This window comes from Sapajus apella, unplaced genomic scaffold (assembly GCF_009761245.1).
Source record: "Sapajus apella isolate SASKATOON/1434 unplaced genomic scaffold, GSC_monkey_1.0 scaffold29, whole genome shotgun sequence".
Classification (NCBI taxonomy): Eukaryota; Metazoa; Chordata; class Mammalia; order Primates; family Cebidae; genus Sapajus; species Sapajus apella.
In genome coordinates, this window is record NW_022436969.1 from 7,151,686 (window position 1) to 7,175,505 (window position 23,820).

Sequence of the window (23,820 nt, forward strand, 5' to 3'; positions counted from 1 at the left end):
ATAGTGAATGAGTCTCACAAGATCTGATGCATTTAAAAACAAAAGTTCCCCTGCACAAGCCCTCTCTCTTTGCCTGCCACCACCCATGTAAGAAGTGACTGGCTCCTCCTTGCCTTCCACCCTGATGTGAGACCTCCCCAGCCATATGTAGCTGTAAGTCCATTAAATCTCTTTTTCTTCCCAGCCTCAGGTATGTCTTTATCAGCAATATGAAAATGGACTAATACAGTAAATAAAATAACAATATGTCTTTTCTTGACAGCATCTTAGATTGAATGAAATATAATACGTATTATATTTTATATATACTGTAGAAAATACATGTAAATACTTAGGCATGCACTCCCTAGGGTTCAACTGGGAAAAGTTTTCATAGGACCACCCCATTCCATGAACATTCAAGCCCCCAGTCATCACATGAAATCCACAACTACTAATTTATATAAATGTTAAAATCAACAGCAGACAAGTAGCAAGTTTATAAAAATGTGTGTACTTGAGAGAGTTTATTTCTCAAAATTTTCAAATTACTATTGAATGTTAAACACGTATTTCTCATATTGAACTTTGATGTAAGGCATAAGAGTATATAAAAGTTCGGTACATTTCTAAGCACTCATGTACTTACGAGACTTTCTTATTTTAGTGTTTGAAGTTAATCAAAGACTTAAAGTTTCTAAGAAACAGAAAAATGACTAAATTGTATAAGCACTGCAAAATTATAAAAGAAACACCAATAAAATCTTACAGGTAAGATGAAATGAACTATGAGAAAAAAATGAAATTTTGTGACAAGGACAGACAGAGAACACTTCAAGAAAGAGAACAATTGAAGAAATGTTACTGGGGCATGGTAGCAAGTGCCTGTGGTCCCAGCTACTCTGGAGGCTGAAGTAGGAGCCTGCTGGAGCCAGCATGAGCTGCAGTGAGCTGAGAGCACACCATGCGCTCCTGCATGGGCAGCAGAGCAAGACCCCATCTCAAAAGAAAATTTTTTAAAAGGACAAAACGTCACCAAACTATGTGAATGTGATTTCATCAGTAAAATATAACCTATACTAACCAAATAATAAAGGAATAACTCTGAACAATGCAATGTAAAATATTGAGTAAATGCATTAAAGACATTACATAAATACAACAATCTTTTAAAATAATAATTGACATCCAGGCAATAATTATTATGGTGGCTGATGCCTATAATCCCAGCACTTTGGGAGGCCAAGGCGGGAGGACTGTTTCATGCCAGGAGTTTGAGAAAAGGCTGGGCAACATGACGAGATCCTGTCTTATCAAAATAAAAAACTTCCAGCCTGGCCAACATGGCAAAGCCCCATCTCTACTAAAAATATAAGAATTAGCCACGCATGGTGGCATGCACCTGTAATCCCAGCTACTCAGGTGGCTGAGGCACAAGAATTGCTTGAACCTGGGAGGCAGAGGTTGTGGTGAGCCCTGACAATGCTACTGCACTCCAGCCTGGGTAACAGAGCAAGAATCTCTTAAAAAAATTTTTTTGTTATGTTTTTTAAAAAAATAATTATTGACATCCAGCCTGGGCAACACAGTGAGACTTCATCACTACAAAAATAATTTTTTAATTATCCAGGTGTGGTGGTGAGTGCCTGTAGTCCTAGATACTTGGGAGGCTGAGGCAGGAGGATTGCTTGAGCCAAGGAGTTCAAGGCCACAGTGAGCTATGATTGCATTACTACACTCCAGCCTGGGAGACAGAGCAAGACAGTCTCTTAAATAAACATTTTTAAAAATAATTATTATTGACATCTACTAGTTCAGTGACTGTATACCAGGTCTGTCTAGTTTAATCATGTAGTCCCTTCACCATCTCTTAGCCTTCCTCTTCCATATTTTCTAACAAAAAGAAGCTGATGTGGAAGCTGGAAGAAGAGAACAGGAAGAAAAGAGACAAGCTGTACTTTCAACCATTGGTGACCATTGTCTATCCCTTGCTTTCTGATCCTGTGACCACCAGTGCCTCCAAAATAATTTTACTGAGGACCTTTGAGAGCGGCAGTCATCAGCTCTTTCCTCTCCCACACTATGCTTTCTCCCTTCCTGGAATTAGGAATATGAAATCTGGAAACACACAGGAGCTCACTTGGGCATATTCCTGTTCCCTGCCCTTGCCAGCTCAAACCCCACCTCGCCCACCCACTGATCAGAAGAGAGTTGGGCAGTCCCAGCCAGGAGGCTCTTTTTCCTAGTGCATGCTTTAGGGAAAGATTTTCAAACTGGATAAGTTTCTATTACTACAAAATAAAAAAGAGAAACTCACTTAAGACTGTATTATACATGGAACATAGAAAACAAAAACTGGATTTTTGGGGATTTTTTTTGTAGTCAACATGATATTAACATCTAAAAGATAAGGAAGAGGTGATGACTAAGAACAACATAGTACTATTATGGCCACAAGTTTACAAAAATATTGTCAATTCATTATACTGCTATTATTCACTGGAGTAATTTTCCATTGACTTCAAAGTACAGATTTGTTGGTAGAATGGAAAGGATAAGATAAAGGTCAGATCCAATTCCTTTTGGTGAGATTAAGACTAAAGTTTACAGAAGTGAGAAAAGTGTCTTTAAGAAGATACTGACCGGTGTGGTGATGGTGGAAGTTGCTTTTTTATACAAAATATTTTCAAGAAAGCCTTTTGAAAGCGCTTGTGACACAATGGATACAAAAGAGGATTGACAAAGGAATTGAACCACTGAAGCCAAAATGCAATTTTGTACCAAACTGATTTAGGAGCTGTTGCTGAGGAGTGAAATGAGAGAGCAATTGTGAACAGAGAGTGCGGAGCCCAGCAAACAGCAAAAACCCCTAAGAGAACGGCCAGGGACTTGGCTAATCTCCTGGCTCTAAGCAGTTCAACATGTTCCCTTTGGTGAAGAGATACAGAATCTGATTGCGAAAAGGAACCCATTTTGGAAGCAATTCTATTGCTATTCATCTTGGTTCTTAAGGAAAACATAAGACTGCTCTTTCTCCTCTGTCTCTCTGAATGAAGGGATGCAGCCACTTCTGTCACTGCAGGAAGAGATGTCCTTGAAGATAGTCTACCTCTGAATGAGTGTCCACAGATGTTAGAAGAGACAGTGGTCAGTCCAGGACGGCTTTGGCACCTACTGAGATGATCACGCTTCCACAGGCTCCAATAAATATTCATGTTGAAATAAGCGACTAAGGTGACTGGGATCAGGAATTCCAAGACTGATGTGATGGCAAGGATGTACCATTTTGAAAAAAATCCAGGTTCACATTCATTATCTTCTTTCTTCCAGGACTCTGAAACTAGAATCACTGGCCCATTCACTAAGAAGGCCAGCACCCAAACGGCCACCATCAGAATGACAATCTTCAAGATCCCAGTGTGTTGAGTTCTATAAGAAACCTAGAAGAGACCAAACAAGTTATTTTCAATTTAATAAATGCATACTGAATGTATAAAGTATCTCATAGGCCCTTAGAAATTTCGGGGATGTGCAAGGATGGAGACATTAACTAATCTGGGTATCATAATGTGGACCAGGGCAGACAGTTCGACTTCGGTGGAGCCTGGGCCAAGATGCAAACTTTCTTAATGGTTTTCAGGGGAGAAGACTGTAACCTTAAGGTTAAATCTCTGATACTATAGAAAATATCAAGGCCAATGTCTAAAATAAGAAAGCAGTTTTTCCTAATTGACACTAATATGAATATCAAACAACTGAAGTTGGGCACACCTTCCCACAGTATTGCTCAATCTGCAGGCTGAAGCATTTTAATGAAATAGAGTAGTTGATATCAGAATGCATCACACATAGTGAGGGTAGGTGTTTTTGATGATGTTTCATCAAACAAAGCAATATATCTTTGGAAACAGAGATACACATATGTAAGGAGAAATGCTGTTTCTCTGAATCACAGTGCCAAATGCATTTCTCACGGTAGTCACAGTCAAAAAAGTTTGAAATTCATTGCCTTATCTGATTCCAATATTCAGAAAGAATCTACTCTGTAGTTTTTGCTGAGACTTCAAGGTGGAATCAAAAAGAGAGAGGACTCTTATCACTCCCAAGAAGATTAATCACAGAAAAAAATACTTTTATTTTATTTTATTTTATTTAGATGGAGTTTCATACTTGTCACCCAGGCTGGAGTGCGATGGTGTGATCTCGGCTCACTGCAACCTCTGCCTCCCAGGTTCAAGCAATTCTCCTGCCTCAGCCTCCTGAATAGCTGGGATTACAGGTGCCTGCCTCCACACCTGGCTAATTGTTATATTTTTAGTAGAGATGATTGTTCACCATGTTGACCAGGCTGGTCTCAAACTCCTGACCTCAGGTGATCTGCCCACCTCAGCCTCCCAGAATGCTGGGATTACAGGTGTGAGCCACCACACCCAGCCCAAAAAAGATTTTTAAACCAGCTGCAGATAAATACCACATTGCTATTAGGCATTACCAAGTTGCTTCCTGATGTTTGTTTTGTTTGTGACAAGGTCTTGTCCTGTTGCCCAGGCTGCAGTGCAGTGGCACAATCACAGCTCACTGCAGCTGTGCCTAGGCTGCCTAGGATCAAGTCATCCTCCTGCTTCAGCCTCCCAAGTGGCTAGGACCACAGATGTACACCACCACACCTGGCTACATTTTTTTGTAATTTGTAGAGACAGTGTCTCACTATGTTGCCCATGCTGGTCTCAAACGCCTAGATTCAAGTGATCCTCGTGTCTCAGCCTCTCAAAATGCTGCGATAATAAACTTGAGCTCACCCAGCCCACCCGCGTCCCTTTTTTGTGCAAGCGTTTCCATCTGAAAAATACAATGTCAAAGCCGTGATGGCTATACACTTTGAGAGACACGACTGTGGCTAGTGCCACTGTCGTTTTTAAGGATGAATAATATTCTAACTCCATTTGGTCACAAGGACAGGCTTCTATAAAGAATAATGAGATTCTATGAGTGAGGACTGCCCTCTGATGACAGGATCCGAAATCCTTATGTCAATCCTAAAATCTTTAATAATGTCTTCTAAATCTAAAGACACCTAAGACCAATCACTGTATATGAGTGATAAGGAATTCTTTAAGGCAACCTGGAACAGACAACCTCTCTGAACCTTATTTAAATTAGTAAGGTTTCAAAAAAAAAAAAAAATTAGGTTCCTTTCAGCTCATATGTTCCATGTTTCTCTGATTTCCTCACTCACAGGGAAAAACACTGATCTACCCATGTAATTGGAGCATGCCCCCTTTTTCTATTTCTTGTGTCATATTTTTTCTGTGAGTGTTTGAGTCTCATTCTGCAGTGGTTTTAAAGGGGTGCAACATTGCCCAGCGTGCTTTCTTTGTTGGATCATACAGGCTTTGTTGGATCATACCTCTATTGGCTGGAGGTAAAAGAAAGCTAGTTAATAATTTAAAACAGGTTTGTTTTTTTTTTTAACGATAGGGAGGTGGGTTTGTTGTGTTTTTCTGAGGCTAAGTTAAAATGCCTATGGTGCTGACCACAAGCTCTCATATGTGATACACTTTTTTTTTGGCCTTCTGCTTCCTGTGCCACTAATTAATACATCTCTTGCACTAAATCTAATGATTATGAAGATGGTAACAATACCCAGATGGTCCTAAAGCTGCGTTTAGTTTTCTAATTGCTCTGCTCAGCCTTGGTAATGATACAACACAATATGTTGGAAAATGATCTCTCTTCCATTATGCATAAGGTCAATTGAGATAATGGACAGCCAAGGAGCTGTGAAGAGGATGCTGATCTCCGCATCTCCAGGGAGCATGTTTGAAAGATAGACAGCTCAAGCATTGGTTGAATCTGGACTCAGGCTGCATGGAGTGGTGTCCCTGAAATCCCGCAGTGGCCTAGTTCTTGCCCACTACAGAATATGTCCATTATTCAGGACACTGTCTCTTACTCCACTTTTTGCCCCACCCCAATAAAATGTCCATACCTTCCGTCAATCAGGGTTTTTTTTCGAGAGGCTGAGCAGCCTACTAGAACTTGTTGGTGATAATAATGAGGTGGATTTCAGGACCATTCTAAATGCCTGTTGTGCGTTAAATTGTGTCCTACAAAAAGGTATGGTGATGTCCTAAACCCCTCAGTACCTGTGAATGTGGCCTTATTTGGAAATATGGTGTTTGCAGATGTAATCAAGATGAGCTCATACTGAATTAGGGGTCACTCTATCCAATATGTCCTTATAAGAAGAGAAAACAGAGACACAGACACAGACCCAGGGAGAGAACACCACATTACAACAGAGGTAAAGACTGGAGGAACACATCTATAAGCCAAGGAATGCCAGGGGTTGCTGGCAACACCAGAAGTTAAAGACAGGCACAGAACAAGGTGTCCCAGAGCCTTCCAAGAAAGGATGGCTCTGTCAGCACCTTGATTTTAAATGTCTAGTCTTCAGAAATGGGAGAGAATAAATTCCTGTTGTTTTCAGCAACCCCGTTTGTGGTCTTGTTATGGTAGCCCTAGCAACAAGCATCGTGTCCCAGCGAGTCCTCCCAGGGCAGGATTTCCTGTGGTCTTGATTTTACTGTCAAGTTTCTTTCTTCTCCTGCCAGTGAAGAAATACCCTTCTTTTACTACCTTAATTCTGTGTACAATTTTTTTTTTGAGATGGAGTTTCGTTCTCATTGCTCAGGCTGGAGTGCAATGGCATGATCTTGTCTCACCACAACCTCCACTTCCCAGGTTCAAGCAATTCTCCTGCCTCAGCCTCCCAAGTAGCTGGGATTACAGGCATGTGCCACCACACCCAGCTAATTTTGTATTTTTATTAGAGACGGGGTTTCTCCATGTTGGTCAGGCTGGTCTCGAACTTCCAACCTCAGGTGATCCACCTGCCTCAGCCTCCCAACGTGCTGGGATGCCAGGCATGAGCCACCATGCCTGGCTTTTTTTTTTTTTTTTTTTTTTTGAGACGGAGTCTCTCTCTGTCACCCAGGCTGGAGTGCAGTAGTCTAATTTCGGCTCACTGCAGCCTCCACCTTTTAGGTTCAAATTCCTGCCTCAGCCTCCTGGGTAGCTGAAGTTACAGGTGCCCGCCACCAAGCCCAGCTGATTTTTGTATTTTTAGTACAGACTGGGTTTTGCCATGTTGGGCAGGCTGATCTCGAACTCCTGACCTCAAGTGATCTGCCAGTCTCAGCCTTCCAAAGCCCTGGGATTACAGGCGTGAGCCACCTCTGTGTACCATGCCCAGCCTCTATGTACATTTTAATTCTCATTCCCTCCAGCTATCATGAAGAGCTGCTGTTCTCCTTCCCCACCCAACTCTGACTTCAGCCACATGGAATCTGCCCCTCCAGAAAACCTCTCTGAGGACTGTAATTATGTGCTCTACCTGCACTGAGCTTTTCTTTTCCAAATTATTGTCAGATTTCCATTTCCCAGGCCATCCATCCCTTTCCCCTTTCTTACTTTCAGCTATAGTAAGGGTTCAGCTTCCCCACTGCTGCTTCCTCTGGGCTCCCAGTGGTCTTTGAAGTCTTCCTTCTGTTTTCACATGGCTGCATTTGAACTATTCGCCAACAGAGGTACAAGGCCTACCTGAGCATCCCTGCCAGCACCCATACATTCATTTGTGGAACCCTATATATTCTACTCTGTGCTGTGCACAGGGGACCCAGGATCTAGCCAACCCATCCCTCATCAAGTTTATAGCCTGAATTGCCAGGGGAATTCCTTGGGGCAAGACTAGGATTTAAAAACAAAAAACACGCCAGGCATGGTGGCTCACGCCTGTATTCTTAGCACTTCGGGAGGCCAAGGCAGGCGGATCACTTGAGGTCAAAAGAAATCACCCTGGCCAACATGGCAAAACCTCTTCTCTACTAAAAATACAAAAATTTGCTGGGCGTGGTGGTGTGCACCTATAATCTCATCTACTCAGGAAGCTGAGGCAGGAGAATGGCTTGAACCCAGGAGGCAGAGTTTGCAGTGAGCTGAGATTGTGCCACTGCACTCCAGCCTGGGGGAAAGAGCGAGAAATAAATTTTATTTCTGTTTCAAAGAAATTTTATTTCTGTCTCAAAGAAATAAAAATTAAAAATAATAATAATAAACAAAAAGAAAGTCTAATTCCCTCTGGGCATCATCCCTCATCTCTCTGTAACCTCTAAGGACTTTGCCCAGCTGGGTAAGCTGTCCCTTTTCTGCCCCCAAACCTGAAAGTAAATTCAAAAGCTGAGCCATCCAGATAAGGAAGCCCTAGGAACATCCAGTGGAGATTAAAAAGAAATGTTAACCCAGAAAGAAAGGAAAAAATGTAAAGTGCAAATGGGAAAGATTCTGAATTAGAGCACTGTTTTTCAAACACTTGACTGTGATCTAAAGTAAAAAATATATATCATAACCAAGCACACAGATGGAAGTATTCATAAAACAGTATTTCCTTTTCTTATGTACAAGATACTCTGATGTCTTCTAATTTTTTATTTTGTTCTATTCCATTTTTTTTTTCTTTTTTTGAGATGGAGTCTTGCTGTGACACCCAGGCTGGAATGCAATGGTGCAATCTCAGCTGACTGCAACCTCCACCTCCCAAGTTCAAGCAATTCTCCTGCCTCACCCTCCCAAGTAGCTGGGATTGTAGGCAAGCACCACCATGCCTGGCTAATTTTTTTGAATTTTTAGTAGAGATGGGGTTTCACCTATTGACCAGGCTAGTCTCCAACTCCTGACCTCAAGATATCCACCCACCTTGGCCTTCCAAAGTGCTGGGATTACAGGTGTGAGCCACCATGCTCAACTGTTCTATTCTGTTTCATTCCATATTTTTTCACTGAAAACAAAGGTCAAAACCCACTAAACTGATTTCATAAATCAATAATGGGTCAAGGCTAGCAGTTTGAAAAATATAAGACTTTAGGCATTTGAATTGTTAATCTAAGCTGATCTGCGCTCTCTGCATACAATACAAACTGCAGTGGACCCTGGCACCAGTGAAGTACCCAATGCTAAGGGGAGACATAGCTGGCTGCCCTCCCACATCCATTCTCTCCTCCTTCCTGACTATGTGGTGGCTCAACTTGAGTTTCCCAGCTTCCTTTGTGGCAAGATGGGACCATGTGACTAAGTTTCACCAATTAAATGTAAGTGGAAATGACTGTGTGACTCTGCACTATTTGGTTAAAAGAAAAATCACTTGCTCTGAACTTCTTCCCTTTCCCCTTCCTGTCCAGAACCTAGTATGACAACAACCTGACTTTGACCATGCAGAGGAGGAGAATGGCCTAAAGCAGAGGCCAGAAAACTACCGTCCATGAAACAAATATGGGCTAGATGCAGTGGCTCATGCCTGTAACCCCAGCACTTTGGGAGGCAGAGGCAGGCGGATCATCTGGTCAGGAGTATGACATCAGCCTGGCCAACACACTGAAACCCCATCTCTACTAAAAATACAAAAATTAGCCAGGTGTGATGGTGCTCACCTATAATCTCAGCTACTCAGGAGGCTGAGGCAGGAGGATCACTTGAACCTGGGAGGCAGAGGTTGCAGTGAGCCAAGATCATGCCATTGCATTCCAGCCTGGGTGACAGAGTAACAAATGTGGCCCACCACCTATCTGGGTAAATAAAGTTTTATTGAAACAGAGCCAAGTACATTTTTTGTATGTATTATCTATGGCTGTTTGGGGGATACAATGGTACATTTGAGCAGTTGCAATGGAAACAGTAGGTCCTACAAAGCCAAAAATATTTGCTATCTGGCTTTTTATAGTGAAGGTTTGCCAGTCCCTGCCCTAGAAGGTGCAGAGCCACCTGTCAGCAAGGTTCCTGGATGAGTTCCTAGAGCAGAGAATGCACCCTTTCATGGACTGTTGTGTGAGAGAAAAATAAATTTTATCTTGCTTAAGCCTCCACATTTTAGAGTCAATTTGTCACAGTAGTTTACCTTTGCCTGATCTAATACACTTTCTGATCCTGTCAACCTCCAGCTGCACAATCCTCCCAGGCTAGAGTTGTCACTGTCCTCTCAAGGCTCGCAGCACAGCATTTGGTTCATTGTACTGAACCCACGTGTTCCTGGATCTACCTTCACGTAGATGACTATGCTCGTCAAAAATAGAGACTCACACAAAAAAGAAACAACAGATACTGGGGCCTACCTGAGGGTGCTGGGTCGGAGGAGGAAGAGGATTAAAAAGACTGCCTATCCAGCAATTAAGAGCTTACCACCCAAAAAAAGCCCAGGTCCAGATGGGTTCACAGCTGAATTCTACCAGACATACAAAGAGGAGCTGGTACCATTTCTTCTGAAACTATTCCAAACAATACAAAAAGAGGGAATTCTTCCCAAATCATTTTATGACACTAACATCATCCTGATTCCAAAACCCGGCAGAGACTCAACAAGAAAAGAAAACTTCAGGCCAATATCCATGATGAACATAGATGCAAAAATCTTCAATAAAATACTGACAAGCCGATTGCAACAGCACATCAAAAAGCTTATCCACCATGATCAAGTAGGCTTCATCCCGGGGATGCAAGGCTGGTTCAACATACGCAGGTCTAGAAACGTAATTCACCACATAAACAGAACCAAAGACAAAAACCACATGATTATCTCAATTGATGCAGAGAAGGCCTTTGACAAAATTCAACAGCCCTTTATGCTAAAAACCCTCAATAAGCTAGGTATCGATGGAATGTATCTCAAAACAATAAAAGCTATTTATGACAAACCAACAGCCAATATCATACTGAATGGGCAAAAACTGGAAGCATTTCCCTTGAAATGTGGCACCAGGCAAGGATGCCCGCTCTCACCACTGCTATTCAATATAGTATTAGAAGTTCTAGCCAGAGCAATCAGGAAAGAAAAAGAAATAAAGGGTATTCAAATAGGAAAGGAGGAAGTCAAACTGTCTCTATTTGCAGACGACATGATTGTATATCTAGAAGACCCCATCGTCTCAGCCCCAAACCTCCTGAAACTGATAAGCAAGTTCAGCAAAGTCTCAGGATACAAAATCAATGTGCAAAAATCAAATGCATTCCTATACACCAATAACAGACTTAAAGAGAGCCAAATCAAGAACAAACTTCCATTCACAATTGCCACAAAGAGAATAAAATACCTAGGAATACAACTAACAAGGAATGTAAAGGACCTCTTCAAGGAGAACTACAAGCCACTGCTCAACGAAATAAGAGAGGACACAAACAGATGGAGAAACATTCCATGTTCATGGTTAGGAAGAATCAATATCGTGAAAATGGCCATACTGCCCAAAGTAATTTACAGATTCAATGCTATCCCCATCAAGCTACCAATGACCTTCTTCGCAGAACTGGAAAAAACCACCTTAAACTTCATATGGAACCAAAAGAGAGCCCGCATAGCCAAGTCAATTCTAAGCAAAAAGAACAAAGCGGGGGGCATCACACTACCAGACTTCAAACTATACTACAAGGCTACAGTAATCAAAACAGCATGGTACTGGTACCAAAACAGAGATATAGACCAATGGAACAGAACAGAGGTCTCGGAGGCAACACAACATATCTACAACCATCTGATCTTTGACAAACCAGTCAAAAACAAGCAATGGGGAAAGGATTCCCTGTTCAATAAATGGTGTTGGGAAAGCTGGCTAGCCATGTGCAGAAAGCAGAAACTGGACCCCTTCCTGACACCTTACACTAAAATTAACTCCAGATGGATTAAAGACTTAAACATAAGACCTAACACCATAAAAACCCTAGAAGAAAATCTAGGCAAAACCATTCGGGACATAGGTGTAGGCAAGGACTTCATGACCAAAACACCAAAAGCATTGACAACAAAAGCCAGAATAGACAAATGAGACCTAATCAAACTCCACAGCTTCTGCACAGCAAAAGAAACAATCATTAGAGTGAATCGGCAACCAACAGATTGGGAAAAAATTTTTGCAGTTTACCCATCTGACAAAGGGCTGATATCCAAAATTTACAAAGAACTAAAACAGATTTACAAGAAAAAAACTAACAAGCCCATTCAAAAGTGGGCAAAGGATATGAACAGATACTTTACAAAAGAAGACATACGTGAAGCCAACAAACATATGAAAAAATGCTCATCATCACTGGTCATCAGAGAAATGCAAATCAAAACTACATTGAGATACCATCTCACGCCAGTTAGAATGGCGATTATTAAAAAATCTGGAGACAACAGATGCTGGAGAGGATGTGGAGAAATAGGAACACTTTTACACTGTTGGTGGGAGTGTAAAGTAGTGCAACCATTGTGGAAGACAGTGTGGCGATTCCTCAAGGACATAGAAATAGAAATTCCATTTGACCCAGCAATCCCATTACTGGGTATATATCCAAAGGATTACAAATCGTTCTACTATAAGGACATGTGCACACGAATGTTCATTGCAGCACTGTTTACAGTAGCAAAGACCTGGAACCAACCCAAATGCCCATCGACGATAGACTGGATAGGGAAAATGTGGCACATATACACCATGGAATATTATGCAGCCATCAAAAACGATGAGTTTGTGTCCTTTGTAGGGACATGGATGAACCTGGAAACCATCATTCTCAGCAAACTGACAGAAGAGCAGAAGATCAAACACCGCATGTTCTCACTCATAGGCGGGTGTTGAACAATGAGAACACATGGACACAGGGAGGGGAGCACTACACACTGGGGTCAGTTGTGGGGAAATAGGGGAGGGAGGGTGGGGGGTGGGAAGCTGGGGAGAGATAGCAAGGGGAGAAATGTCAGATGTAGGTGATGGGGAAGAAGGCAGCAAATCACACTGCCATGTGTGTTCCTATGCAATAATTTTGCATGTTCTTCACATGTACCCCAAAACCTAAAATGCAATAAAATAAATAAATGGGGGAAAAAAAAAAAAGACTGCCTATCAGATACTATGCTCATTACCCAACTGACAAAATACTCTCTACACCAAAACCGCCACAACATGCAGCTTATTCCTATAACAAACCTGAATACATATCCCCTGAACCCAAAACAAAAGTTCAAAAGAAGATAAAATAGAGACTCTGCATATTCACTTCTGTAACCCAGCACTCAGAAAGATGCCTATCACACAGTAGCCACCCAAAGAGTTGGGTCCCTGAGATGGGAGTGAAGGAAGTTTCCCACATAGGCCTCAAAGGTTTTAGATCACTGCCCCATATTTCTGTGCCCCCCTCGTCCGTACTTCAACCTTATTTTCTCCTTTGTTCCATTGCTGAGAAATTTAGCTGACTTAAGAATTTCCACTAACTCATAGATGAGGCTATTCCAAATCTTGAGTGAGTTCTGGCTTCCTGGGCATGGGTTCTAAATGGCATGAGGACTTGATCTTTCTGGCTGGTCCCACTGTGTAAACTGTAGCTTCCCTGTATACTGTCTTTTCCTTTGGCCATTCAGAATTGATTTTCTCATCACACTTCAAAGTCTGGGGTTCTTTCTACTGCCCTCCAAGTTCCATTCCAAGGAATATATTCAGGTCTCAGTATATCTACTGAGTAGAGGAGAGGGCTCCTCCAAGGAAAGGGCTCCTCCAAGGTCTGTCAATTAAATTAAAAATTAGGCTTAAAAGAATTTTTGCTTGGGAATCCAACATGTACATTTACATAATCTTCAAAGGGGGATAAATTAATGTTTTGACTTACAGCGTTTGAGACTGACAGATATCGATCATAGCTGATGAGGACAATGTTATACACAGATGCTGTACATAAAAGATAGTCAGTAGTGAGCCAGAATACACAGATTTCCTTTCCAAAATCCCATTCGAACACTGTGTGAGGGATGTACAAAGGAATGGAGATCACACCTGCACAGGAAAAACAGAAGAGTAAAAAATTAGTGCAGATCAATGAACACAAAGGGGCATGTTTTAATGGTGACACAACACCATGACATATCTGAATTCGCTACAAATGGTTTGGTTCTAATTTACAAATTCATGGTATTTCATCAAGCAGCTCAGGACAGATTTTCTACACATTCCTTAAATGCCATTTTTCTAAGAAGGGTCATGAACATTGTACAGTTGGCCTCCCTTATCTGTGGATTCTACATCTGTAGATTCAACCAATCACAAAGAGAAAATATTTGGATAAAAACTGCATCTGTACTGGACATGGACAGGCTTTGAGTAATGGTAATGACTTCTGGTCATTATTCTCTAAACAACCCAGTATAACAACTATTTACATAGCACTCACATTGTCTTTGGTATTATATGTAATCTATAGATGATTTAAAGTATATGGGAGGGGCCAGGAGTGGTGGATCACTCCTGTAATCCCAGCACTTTGGGAGACCAAGGTGGGTGGATCACTTGAGACCAGGAGTTCGATCCTGGCCTGGTCGACATGGTGAAACCCCATCTTTATTATTAAAAATAATAACAAATAATAATAAAGTAGACAGAAGGATGTGCATAGGTTACATGCAACTACTACAGCATTTTATATCAGGGACTTCAGTTTTCTTGGATTCTGCTATCTAAGGGGAGTCCTGGAACAAACCCCCCATGGACACCAAGGGGCGACTGTACTTTCAATGGCTCCTTTCTACTTTCCAAATTAAGTACAGGTGTTGTATTTCCAGCCATAGGCAGCATAAATCATGTTTATTTTTTCATGCTCTAACCCAAACAGGATGGACCACCCTTCCCTCAAACACATTGCACATTTTCACATCCCTTTTTTCTTTGCCATCGTCATTCTTTGTTCCTAAAATGTCCATCTGTCTTCTACTAAAAAGTCAATTCAGGCCGGGCACGGTGGCTCAGCCTTTGGGAGGCTGAGGTAGGTGGATCACCCAAGGTCAGGAGTTCAAGACCAGCCTGCCCAACATGGTGAAACCCAGTCTCTACTAAAAATACAAAAATTAGGCGGACATGGTGGCACACACCAATAATCCCAGCTATTCAGGAGGCTGAGGCAGGAGAATCACTTGAACCCAGGAGATGGAGGTTGCAGTGAGTTGAGATTGCACCACTGCACTGCATCCTGGATGACAGAGTGAGACCCTGTCTCAAAAAAATAAAAATAGAAAATAAATAGTCAATTCATTTCCTTCTCATTTTTCACTAAAACCAAAAAGTGACCTCCTCCATGTCCTCTTTCTGGGGGCTTCCTCAGCAGAAGTGACCCCTCTGTCCTCTGCACTTTCCTGGTCCTTTGCTCATCTTTCCCTCTCTCATACATTAATTACTTCTACTTTTATATCATGGTCATCTTTTGAGTCTGCCTCTTCTGAGGATTAGGGCCATCTCACAAATCAATGTCTCCTGCAACCTCTAGAGTTGGCCAATGACTTGTACATTTAACTTAAATTCATAACAGCCAATATGTTTTGCACAATTACCATATGGCAGGCCCTGTGCTGTGTGCATTGCAAGTGTCACCTCATTTCCTCTTCGTAGAAACTTTGTGAGGAAGGGACCATGCTGAGATAACACTTAAAGAACCTGAAGCTCAGAAAAGAGACAATTAGACCAAGGTCCTCTCACTTAGCAAGTGGAGAAGATTTATGTTAAACCAGGCAATGCGATTTTGGAACCTCTAACTTTACCTATGACTCTTCACTGCATGAACAAATAGATAAGCTCTACCACAGTGATTCAGGTCAGTGCAGAAACTGCTTAAGTGACAAGTGACAAAACGAGGTTCCTTTTCCTTTAGCTTTTAGGGTTTTTTAATTGCATTGGCATTTCACAAAGGTGTGATTAGTTGCTGAGAATATGATCTATTAGGTGGAAACTCAGATTAAATCTTATTTTGTTGAGTTTCTTCAAATGTATCAGGCACTTCCAGGAATTCCCATTTTTTCATATGACAACCAAATTAGTCTATCATTAAGAATAATAACAAAGATAAAGGAAAAGGAAAGGAAGAAGGAAAGCCTGCATTCTTCAAAAATAAGACCACATGAGGCTATAATGGCATGGTTTCAGAACCAGTGGAAGGTAGTGCTAAATAAACCCTACTATTCTGTCCCTAGGTTTACATACAAAGACGAAAGACAAGACCCCGTAGAGATGAAGAGTTGCGTGGTCAATTCTTATATGTAGTTCAAATAACCTGTTTGTTTCATGTTTCAATTATATTTTCAATGATAAGTAAACTTCCTCAGGGTGCCTTTCATCTCCTCCAGGGTGAGTGTGTGTATGTCTATGGTATAAAATAGGTCATGAGCTGAGCTTGGTGGCTTATGCCTGTAATCCCGGCACCTTGGAAGGTTGAGGCAGGTAGATCACTTGAGCCCAGGAGTTTGAAACCAGACTGGGCAACATGGAAAAAAACCCATTTCTACAAAGAAAAAAATACAAAAATTAGCTGGACATAGTGGCACATGCCTGTAGTCCCAGCTAATCAGGAGGTTGAGGCAGGAGGATCACTTGAGCAAGGGAGGTCAAGGCTGGAGTGAGCCATGATCACGCCACTGCACTCCAGCCTTGGTGACAGAGTGAGACCCTGCCTTAAAAATAAATAAATACATACATACATACATACATACATAAACACATAAATAAATAAAATAACGTAGGTCACCAATAATGGGTCAAGACTAGCAGTTTGAAAACTGAGACTATAGGCATTTTAATTGTTAATCTAAGCTGATCTGCACTGAAGGAAATAAAAGTATCCACCAAACAGAGACATTTGTTATATTTTAGCCCACGGTTGTGCTTTTCAATGTTCTCAACATGAGGATTTTCTACACTGGCACTCATTTCTTCCACAGAAATGAAAAAGAAGAGAGATGCCAGTCATGCATTCTAGACACCAGTGACTGAGAGGTGAGGGGAGAGGGGGGAGGTAAATGCTCTTTGTCACACGCTTTCTGATTTACACCAAAGAGGAAGGGTGTGTTTGAAAGCGTAGGAGCTGCTGGAAACAGTGGTTGGCTGGAGACAGGCTCTGGGGTATTCCTTTGATTTTCATAACCCCCGCGCTGTGCTGTCACCCTGCGTTCTCTGTAATGCTTCTCTACCTGTGTAATGCACATTTCCTCTGTCTGGTTGAGCAACAGAGATGTCTGTGGCTCATTCCAAAGAAGTTGCAAAAAAAGCATTCCTCCGATATACCTACTCCAAAGTGTTTCTACACCTTCGATTCTGGAATTATGATTTTGGGTCAAATGGAGTTGATAAGTAAAACTAAGAGCCAGTTTCTTGAATAGATTAAGACAAAACTGAAAGAAAACAAACCATATGCCCCACTTTCCCAGTCCCATTCCTACTTCTCACCCCTCAGTCACTCCACCCCAGTCCCTCTGGCCTCCAATGCGCCACACACTCTTCCACCTCAGATCCTGTGCACCTGCTGCTCCTTGGCATGAAATGCTCTTCCCCCAAGGGCACCTTCTGTTTGCTCGAATGTCTTTCTTTTTCGCTTTGTTTTGTTTTATTTTTTGAGGCAGTCCAGTCTGGCTCTGTCACCCAGGCTGGAGTACAGTAGCACTCCACCTCCTGGGTTCAAGTGATTCTCCTGCCTTAGCCTCCTGAGTAGCTGGGATTTCAGGCATGTGCCATCATGCCCAATTAATTTGTGTATTTTTAGTAGAGATAAGAGTTTCATCATATTGGCCAGGCTGGTCTCAAACTCCTGGCCTCAAGTGATCCACCAGCCTTGGCCTTCCAAAGTGCTGGGATTACACATGTGAGCCACAGCTCCTGGCCTTTAAGTGTGTCTTTCTCAGCAAATTCTAGCTCCAAGGTTTAAAATTGCAGCCCCACCCCCAATACACTCCCTCTCCTTCATCTCTGCATTTTTTTCAGTAGCAATTATCAACCTCTAGAATACTATATAATTTGACTTAATTATTTTCCTTGTTTATTGTCTGTCTCCATGCCCCTGCTCCCGGTAGAAATAGAAGCATCACGAGGGCAGGCATTTCCACCTGTATTTTTACTGCTCTATCCCCAGTACCTCAGAAAGTGCCTACTTTAAAATAAATGATTGTTGGATGAACAAATAGATAAGGATGGGGAAGACCAGTTTGCTCTAAAATTGCCACCCATCTGGTATTGTCCCTTCTTTCTAAACCAGCTAAGTAGCTACATCTTCCACAAGAAAATGGCAATTAAGTGGGAGGAGTTAAAATGCCAAGTAAATCTTTTGGGCCACCAGAGGAATGTGTGGATCACGGTGAGTGCACAGAGGGTGTTATGGCCTGAACGTGTATGTACCCAAATTCACATGTTGGAGCCTTAACCCCTCATGTGGCTACATTTGGAACTAAGATCTTTAAGGAAAAAATTAAAGGTAAAAAAGTTAAGAAGAGTAGGGCCCTGATCCAATGGTGTCCTTATAGGAAGAGATAGCAGAGAGCTCGCTCTCTCTCTTTCTTTGCACACTCAGAGAAAGGCCTCCTGAGGGCGCAGGTAGAGGGCAGCCATCTGCAAGCCAGAAAGAGAGCCCTCATCAGGAACGAAAATTGGCCAGAATCTTGAAATGCCCCCCGCTCCAGAACTGTGAGAAAGTAAATGTCAGTTGTTTAAGCCGCCCAGTCTAGGGTATTTTGTTACAGCAGCCTGAGCAGATGAATGCAGAAGGCCAGGAAAGAGTCCTGAACTCGGGCATAGAGATATCAAGATAAACTTTGCCCTCCTGAACATTTGGTTCAGGCTCTGATAGCAGCAACCACCTTTATCCCCTGAAGAACCTATCCAGACATCTGTCACATGGTCACGTAGGCCACAAATGCCAGCACATGTAGATGAGAAGAAGCTACCCATAAATGGAAACACTGGTCACATGATAACACTTTCAGAGATATTGATGTAGATATAGATAGTATGTGTTTCTCAGAATAGTGTACAGATGAGGTGTTATTTATGTATCATCTGGTATAGCTAGTACTAGAATGTTTCCTCAATAAATCTTTGTTTTCAACAATAAATTCAGCCTGAGAAGCTAGCAATTTGGGTGCCACAAATTTAGATTCTCCGCAGAGGGCCAGTTCTGAAACGTGGGAGAAGAGGACGATCAGAAAGAAAGGCCACAGTATCAACCACATGTGAGGTTCTAATCTGCCCTGCCATTGTCACATGGCTCTGGAGCACGGGATCTCACAACCCTAAATGTTAAGAATCAATGGCTTACAGTTGCAGAAAACCTCTTATGAGTTCTGCCCTGCATGCTCACCACCTCCATGCCTTCTTCCAGGCTCAGAGACGAAAGGTTCACTTCCAAGCATGGCAAAAGAGAAAGAACAGCATTGGCAGAAAACTTACATCCTGTTACAAAAAGCTCCCAGGGACTGTGTCATGATGAGCCCTGCGTTAAATATACAGACCTCTGGATGAAGCTGGCACCAGGTGGGAGAGATGTGAGGGATGAGGCTGGCAGATGAATGGAGACTCTGACCTGACCTGCACCCGACTCCTTTAATCAGGAGCAAAAGAAATTATCTGAATTATTTCCTCACCCACCTGCTGATGGAGGAGACCACCATGACTGCTGAATAACTACATCTGCAGGGTCATTTCCCAAAGATAAGCTCAAGCCTTTGAGGGTGGGACTGCCATGATGCTGGCCTTGGGCCAGACATGGAGACATTTTGATCTAGAACAATCTTTTTTTTTTTTTTTTTTTTTTTTGAGACAGAGTTTCGCTCTTGTTGCCCAGGCTGGAATGCAATGGCACGATCTCAGTTCTCAGCAACCTCCGCCTCCTAGGTTCAAGCTATTCTCCTGCCTCAGCCTCCTGAATAGCTGGGATTACAGGCATGCGCCACCATGCCTGGCTAATTTTGTATTTTTAGTAGAGATGGGGTTTCTTCATGTTGGTCAGGCTGGTCTCAAACTCCTAACTTCAGGTGATCCACCAACCTTGGCCTCCTAAAATGCTAGGATTACAAGTGTGAGCCACCAAGCCCAGCCATAGAACCATCTTTATTCAAAAGTTTCAGGGCTCAGGCTCTCTCACCCGTCCCTCCCTAAAACTGGGGCAGTCAGGGCCTCACTCCCTGTGGATTAGTAAAAACATATCATCTATTTTAAGTGCTGACTGTCATCTGAAAGTCATAGGATTCTGTGAAGAAGGAAGAAGCAAGGGATACATATATTTATAGTGGAACCTTCTCTATGTTCACATAAATAAACTTGTATATTTGTACATGTTTATGGGAGCATAGAGAATGATGTGGAAGGATTTAATTCAAGCAGCAGATGTTTACCTGAAGGAACAGAACTGAGGAAACAAACGGGGAGATGTTACATTTTTTCAATACTTCTTTAAGGGTTAGCTGCCTTTATCTGTCATTTCTATGCCATGACTCCTAAATCAATCTCCTCAACTAGAATTTTTCTCCAGAACTTTCAATGCAACATCAGAAACATAGCTGCCCTACCCAAATGCTTCCTGTTTCTTTGAAGAGTGCCATACTATTCCTAGTCTCAGAAGCCCAGTCTTGAACTCAGATTTCTCTTTTCCTGCCCAACCCCACCCTTAGCCGCTCTGCCTGCGGGCCCTCCTTTCCAATCATCCTAGCGCAGGTTCTAACTGCATGATTTCTGCCAAATTGCTGCAGGACCATCTCTGAAACCATGCCACCCCACACTCCAGTTTCCCCACTTCCTATGGCTCTTCCGATGCCTCTAAAGTAAAGCTCTGATCCTTTCAACCACTCACCTGTTTTAAAATCCTTAAAATCCTCCACATGGCCTGCTGAATAAACTCCACTCCACTCTCACCCTGGTATTTAAGGCCCTCACTGTATAGACTTCAACTTCATCTCTACTGTCCCCTTGCACCCATCTGCACACCAGCCAGCTCCAAGCTCTCCCTTAGGAAGATAAGCACAATGATTTTTTACTAGCATGCCTTTGCTCATTCTTGGAATACTCCTCTCTGCCCTATCACTGCCTATGGAAATTCTATCCATCCTTCAAAGTTCATGTTAAATGCCATTGTTTGATAACTAAACGTGCTTTATCCTTCCTCCAAGTGACCATAGCACTCATTAGGTCTTCTTGGGGTCTCATGTTACTCTATGCTGCTATAGTCATTTCTGAATGTCTCTTGTCTACTGTTCTACATCAAAACTTTACTGGAAGAGACTAACCTAATCTTCAATAGATTCCTTGATTACCTAATAGTGTTTGCATACCTAGCAGTACTTAGTACACATTGTAGATACTACACTAACATTTGTGACCTAGATGGGGGTTGACCCGTATCTGCAGATAAATTAAAAAAAAAAAAAAAAAATAGGGAAGTAACACTTATTGAGTAACCATTGTGTTCCAGGAAATGAACTAAGTATTTTATGTGTTTATTTCATTTTAACATAAATGTAAACCTTATGTAGCTATAAACAAAAATAATCTGAATATGCCAGATTAAATTATACTAGAAACTCCTATAAAACAACCTAATCAGCTGACATTTCTGCACATCTACTTATTATGATTAGCATTGTTTAAAAATAATCATCATCAGGCAGTGAAAAATTATATAGTGCATATTTCCAAAGAACGATTGATTTGATTTCTATGGGCTCTTAAAAATTATATAATGCTATGATATATGCAAGATAGTTTACGGCTGGGTATATTTTACAAAATTGTATACCATATCATTAAATTAATACTATTGACCATATTATTTAATTGATTTGAATATTCCATGTTCTGATTGTACTGGTTACTAGCATATACATAATTTCTTATTACTCCAACACTGTGATACTGAGAAAATGATATTTACTTACAGAGGAATACTTACAAGTCTAAATATACAAGGAAAATAGCACCAGAAACAAGTAGCTCTTACATTAAAACAATTTTGGGGCTATTCTGAACTTATCTTTATTCTATAAAAAGAAAATAAACTGTTTTCAGCTGAAAAATTCCCATATAGCACTGATTTACATATATATAACGTTCCCTTACAGTGCCTTATAGCCCCCTTCCAAAATTTAATACTTCAACTTTTTTTGTTTATTTTTTCCCAGTTGTACACAGTACCCTGAAATAACAAAAGTTACTTTCAGGTTTTAGAAATAAATTAAAATTGGAAAAAATTGTCTCAAATAAAGATATAAAACTTACCCACAAAGAAGTCAGAGATGGCCAAGTTAAGAAAAAAGTAACTACTTCGATGTCTAAGGTTTTTGTCCACCACAAAAGCTAAAATAACCACAGCATTTCCTAGCATTATAGCAAAAGCTAGTAAGGACATAAAAAATGCTAAAGTAATATGAGCACTTAGTGATGAGTTAATTGTGCTATTAGTATCTGACATCACATCAAATGATGAAGAAGATCAAATTAGCAAATTAATCCAGCCAGACAATTCCGACAAGTATGTTTTCGAATCAGATACCTAAAATATATAGTCTTCTACTCAAAACAACACTGTTTTAATCTAATGCTGATCTCAAAATACTTCCTGATTCTTGATAAAGCAAACTGTGGTAACAGTTTCCCTTTAACTGATACTGAAAAAGTACTTACAAAAAACAGTGAAATGTTTTACCTTAAACATCTTACTGTGATTCATTCATCTCCCATTATTAAAATAAAATTATATAATATCTATAAAATGTAATAGATATATAGGTAATAAATTGGACTCGCGTGAGGTTCATTTTTGTTGTTTTTGTTGTTTTTTGGAGACAGAGTCTTGCTCTGTTGCCCAGGCTGGAGTGCGGTGGCATAATATTGGTTCATTGCAACCTCTGTCTCCCAGGTTCAGACAGTTCTCCTGCCTCAGCCTCCTGAGTAGCTGGGATTAAAGGCACACATCACCACACCTAGCTAATTTTTACATTTCTAATAGAGATGGGTTTTTACCATGTTCACCAGGCTGGTCTTGAACTCCTGACCTAAAGTGATCCACCAACCTTGGCCTCTCAAAGAGCTGGGATTACAGGCATGAGCCACTGCACCCGGCCATTTTTAAAACTCATGTAGATTCAGTTAAATATTCTCATCTGGACACCATGGAGTAACAGGGGCTGAATTTCACTGTCCCATCTGAAATAGCCAAAAAATTAGACAATGGTTTTCAAGGCACTTGTCATTAACAAGGAAGAACAGTGATCCCTGAGAAAAGGGATGAAGCCTGCAGTTGGCCCAGCTTACTGTCATGAGAGTTCCTAGGGCATGGGTAGAGAGGGGAAATCCAGGCAGAGCCCAGGAGACTCCTGGGATGAGAAAATGGAGTTGAGAGTACAGGAGTACCAGAGAGGAGTCTGAACTGCAGAGCTGCACTGAGACAGAACTCCAGAAATCTGCAGAGGACCCCCCTCAAGTATTCACCAGAGTACTGATTAGCACAGTGTGGAGGAAATGCTTTCAGGCAAAAAAAAGAACCACTCAAAAAGATTAGAGGGACTAGTACCCAATGCTCACAGAGGGCTGGCTGTAGTGCCTGCTCCCATTAGCCAAATGGAAAAAGCTCATAATTCACGGGACATTGGGTAGTATGCTCAGAAGTGTCTTGCCTCAGCAGTCAGGAATAATTAACCCTATACTAAATATTCTTGGGTTATTCCTAGGAAATCTTAAAAGTAAAAGCTGAAAGGATCAAACTGTTTCCAAGTAGCTTAATTGAAACCCTGAACACAGTTCAAGAATATTTATATAACATAAAAATATCCAGTACCCAACAATATAAAACTTACAATGTCTTAAATCCAATTAAAAATTATCTGACATGCCAAGAAGCAGGCAAATGTGACCCATAATGAGGAGGAAAAAAATCAATCAATGGAAATCAACTCAGAAATGACACAGGTATTAGAATTAACAGACAAAGACATTAAAATAGATGGAATATGGAAAAAGGAAAATGTAATAT

At 41.3% G+C, this 23,820-nt stretch overlaps 1 protein-coding gene across 2 annotated transcripts; it reads right to left on the bottom strand.

The window, feature by feature from the left end:
* Positions 1–1,985: 1,985 nt before the first annotated feature.
* HRH4 (histamine receptor H4) lies at positions 1,986–22,582 on the bottom strand. 2 transcript variants are annotated; one of them, XM_032293158.1, is made up of 3 exons: positions 22,068–22,574; positions 13,666–13,829; positions 1,986–3,419 (listed from the first exon to the last, which is right to left on the bottom strand). In XM_032293158.1, exons 1-3 carry the CDS (start codon positions 22,258–22,260, stop codon positions 2,607–2,609), a joined length of 1,170 nt encoding a protein of 389 aa, XP_032149049.1. In that variant the 5' UTR covers positions 22,261–22,574; the 3' UTR covers positions 1,986–2,606. The 2 variants fall into 2 exon arrangements, with proteins under 2 accessions (XP_032149049.1, XP_032149050.1); XM_032293159.1 differs by lacking the exon at positions 1,986–3,419 and adding an exon at positions 5,994–6,586 and having other exon boundaries at positions 22,068–22,582.
* Between the last annotated feature and the right edge of the window lie 1,238 nt (positions 22,583–23,820).

Bases quoted from the DNA above. Each gene is read 5' to 3' on its own strand.
- HRH4 (XM_032293158.1), bottom strand. From the start codon at position 22,260: ATGTCAGATACTAATAGCACAATTAACTCATCACTAAGTGCTCATATT. The intron at 13,830-22,067 runs GTAAGTTTTATA...TTTCCTGTGCAG, and splicing joins CATCTCTGACTTCTTTGTGG to GTGTGATCTCCATTCCTTTG. The intron at 3,420-13,665 runs GTAAGTCAAAAC...GGTCTCTTCTAG, and splicing joins ATCTGTCAGTCTCAAACGCT to GTTTCTTATAGAACTCAACA.